Here is a 4,056-nt window from a genome sequence, read left to right as displayed (position 1 = left end):
CCCTTTAATTACCTTCAAAACCTCTCATCCAATCAAAACCTAAGAGTAAAATTGCACAATGTTAGGGGTAAACGTTAGGATATTTTGACACTTAATCCCTTAAATTTTTAGGCCTAATACACAAATAACTCTCTGAACTTGTCCAAATGTTGCAACTGCCCCCCGAACTTTCAATTGTAACAACTTACCTCTCAAACTTGTCCAATTGTAAAACATAACCCCAAATTTCTAGCATGGACTGCAATTGAAGAAACACGTGAAATACAAAAGTTGCAACGCTCGTGGAGTGTGTTAATCAGATCTTTGGCGTGATACGCATCTGGAGAAACGTTTTTATGGTTGCTTCAAGTACGTGGTAAAAAAATTTCCAATTTGAGATTATGTTTTACAGTTGGACAAATTTAAGAGGTAAGTTGTTACAATTGAAAGTTGAAGAGGGCAGTTGCAACATTTAAACAAGTTCAGTGCGTTATTTGTGTATTAAGTCAAATTTTTATAGATAAAGTTTGTGTTAGATAAATTAAAATTTTAACACAACTATTAATTTAGGGTTAAGGTGCAAAAATAACCCTAACATTTTGGGTCAGGAGCAATTTTACCCTTAACGTCTAAAATGGTGCAATTTTACCCCTAACGTTAATGAATTGGATCAATTTAAGAAATAATTCATCAAACTCTCTTCTCGGTCATGAATCTTGTCATCTACACTTCATACGTGTGTCATTTTATCATAAAAAAACGAAAAACATACGTTGGTATGTGAAAAGGGATTAAAAAATAGAAAAAAATGTATTGTGTTTTTGTACGAATTAGATAAAAAAAATTAAAAAATTCTCCGAATTTATAAATATTATTAAATTATAAAAAATATGAATATTAAATTAAATTATAAATATTATTAATTTAATTTATTAAATTAAAAAATTCTCCGAATTTATAAATATTAATCTCAAATTCTATTATTAAATTATAAAAAATATGAAATCCTTTTTTAGAACGAATTGTTATGTAATTGGTGCATAATAAGAAATAAAAATATATGTGTTTTATAATAGTGTCTGAAATTGACCTGATTTATTAATGTTAGAGGTAAAATTACTCTTGGTTTCCAACGTTAGAGGTAAAATTGCACCATTTTAAACATTAAGAGTAAAATTGCCGTTAGGGGTATTTTTACACCTTAACCCATTAATTTATTATTGACATTGATTGATATTCACAAATTCAAAGTGAAATTAGGAAAAAAATCTTATGTCCCGAATTCCCTGTCCCCCATTCAAATTTTGACACGTGTCCCTTTAACTACACTTTAACCAAAGTTAAGTATATCTAACCATAGTTAGTAGCAATAAAGTAATATAAAAGGGACACGTGTCAAAAATTGAATGGGGAACAGGGAAGAGGACAGAGAATTCGGGACAGAAGATTTTTTTCCGTGAAATTATAGATAAAAAACAAATACCAACATTTTGAATTTTGGAAAGAAAGAAAGAAAGAATATAATAATCTCTAGTACATTTTCATTGACCACACCAATACCCTATCCATCATCACTTTAATTTTTCCCTCTTTCTCTTTTCTCTCTCTCTCTCCATCTCCTTCTCCAACCCAAATCCTACAGATTCCCTCAAATGTTAGATCCAAGACACGATATGTTTCCTCCGCCGTCTTCTCCGACTGAATCCTCCGTCTCCTCCTCCGATCTTGACACCGAGGTACCCTAAATTTCTCAATCTATCACTCATTATACACGAATCAAAACTCATATTTCTAATTTAATCGATTTATTAATTAATCTCTGTTTCCCGATTTCAATGGCAGTCTACGGGTTCTTTCTTCCATGATCGGAGCACTACATTGGGAACTCTAATGGGCGTCACTTTCCCTGCAATTACTTTCAGAGCTCCGTCTCATTCTCGCGAAAATTCTCAAGCGGCGGCATCTGCCATGGCTTCCGCCGCCACTACCTATCATCGGAACAATAAGAGCAAGAAGAGCAAAAGAACCCTAGCGGAGTTGCGGCGGCGGAGATGGTGGAGGCTTTGTAGTGATGGTGAGGCGAAACCGGCGTCGCTGGGTGAGTTTTTGGAGGTCGAACGGAGGTTTGGAGATGGGGCTTTTTTTGGTAATGCTGCGGCGGAGCTTGAGGGTGTGATGGTGGAGCAGCCGAGGGATGGCGGGGGTTTGTTTGCTGATGGTAGGGTTTTGCCTCCGGCAGCTGAGGTTGATGATGGATCATCGCCGGCTGGGATTCTATGTAGTAGATTCCCGGTTTCACTTACCGGAATTTGCAGTGGTGGAGCAGGATAAATTGATTTTTTTAATTGATTGGAATTTTTTTTATTGAATTGAATTTCAATTTTATTGTAATTAATTAATTAATTATTTAATTCTCCTTTATATATTTCATTTTGTATTATTCAGGGATTTTTATCAAATTTTCAATTTCCAAATTAATTATAGGGATAAAGGTGTAAAATTACTTATAACGTATACAGTCAGGAACAATTTTATCTTTAATGTCTAAAATGGATCGACTTTACCTCTAACATTTAACGTTGTGGGTCAATTTCAGACGCTTTTATAAAAATATAAATATTTTATTTTTTTTATTTTGCACTAGTTCCAAGTAAGTTGATTCTAAAAAAAGATTTTATATTTTTTTATGATTTAATAATAAAATTGGAGATTAAAATTTTTAAATTCGGTAAAATATTTGAATTTTTTTTGTCAAACTCCTACAATATAAAATATTTTTCTTAATCCACCTACTACTGCTGCTACTGAAAAATAAAAATAAAAGAATAGCATCAACATTATACAAAATTGTAAATCAATTTAAATTTAAGATTTCACTTCAATTGGTTTTATTTTGACCAAGTGATTATAATCTCGTTGATTTAATATAAGCATGTGTTGTGCATTGTTTCAAATTCAGTTGATATTTGCGTGCGGATGTATGTCAAATGTTAATATAATTAGACCTTTAATTATCAGTTTAATTTTTTTAGTTTAATTAGTTCTATAACATGAATTTTCAAATTAATTTATCGGTCTCGTTTTTAGTGAAACACAAATGATCCTTCCCTCTATACCACAATCTTGTACTCGGACTAAAGAATTTCTTAATAATAGCATCTTCAAGCCCTAACCAACAAGGCAAATGAATAAATCTATCATAGTTATTGATCAACCAACAGTCTTCCAAATATAGATAGAAGAACCATTTCCAATACGCCATCTCAATCCCAATCTAATAACGTTAATAAAATTTCACACACTTTTCCAAATAAAACTAGAATTATTATCTAATTTTAAAGAAAGGAAAGTGTATATATGGACTAGAAATGATCTCCAATTTTGTTTATCGTGGAGCAAAAGGCTAAAAGAATACAAATCACAGGAATCCAAGCCTCATCTTTTTCTTGCTAAGACACAACTTCCACTACTTGAATCAATGGATACTATGTTTTCCATCTTTCATAATCCACCCGAAAGAATTCACCATCTTATGAACCTCATAATAAATAGACTTCCGAAGAAGGAATATACTCATACAGAATGTAAAAATAGCTTGAGACATATATTTGAGAATAATATATATTTCATGCATTAGATAAGGACGACACACTCAAATTGTTGAATCTCTTTCTCAATCTATCTTTAAGGAACCTAAATGTACTCTTTTTCAATCTTCCAATGAGTGAGAAAAGACTAAGGTACTTACCAATGTCTATAGGCGAGTAAAATTTCAGAATATCACTGATAGCTACACAAAGATCTTGTTTAACATTATTGCTCAAAAAATGTCTGATTTATTTAAGTTAATAGCTTGACCACAACTTTCTTCCTTGACAACTTAGATCTTAGAAATAACTTTAAATTCCTCCGCAGAAGCACCAAAAAATAAAAAAAGAAATCGCCATCAACAAAAAAAAAAAAATTAAGTGAGGAATACTAAGTGCTCCACAACAAACCCTACAACCATGAATTACCCTTCATTGTCTGCTTTAATAATGAGTTTGGAAAAGGACTTTCTCAAAGAATAAACAGATA

General features: G+C 31.9%; 1 protein-coding gene across 1 annotated transcript; it reads left to right on the top strand.

Annotated features, from left to right (window-relative positions):
* The first annotated feature begins 1,521 nt into the window (after positions 1 to 1,521).
* On the top strand, positions 1,522 to 2,423 carry LOC136202992 (uncharacterized protein At3g17950). Its single transcript, XM_065994020.1, has 2 exons — positions 1,522 to 1,715; positions 1,822 to 2,423. Exons 1-2 carry the CDS (start codon positions 1,632 to 1,634, stop codon positions 2,308 to 2,310), a joined length of 573 nt encoding a protein of 190 aa, XP_065850092.1. The 5' UTR covers positions 1,522 to 1,631; the 3' UTR covers positions 2,311 to 2,423.
* Positions 2,424 to 4,056: the final 1,633 nt, after the last annotated feature.

Source organism: Euphorbia lathyris, chromosome 8, assembly GCF_963576675.1.
Source record: "Euphorbia lathyris chromosome 8, ddEupLath1.1, whole genome shotgun sequence".
In the NCBI taxonomy this organism is placed as follows: domain Eukaryota; kingdom Viridiplantae; phylum Streptophyta; class Magnoliopsida; order Malpighiales; family Euphorbiaceae; genus Euphorbia; species Euphorbia lathyris.
The sequence above is the reverse complement of the archived record's forward strand: the minus strand, read 5'-3'. Positions and strand labels throughout refer to the sequence as shown.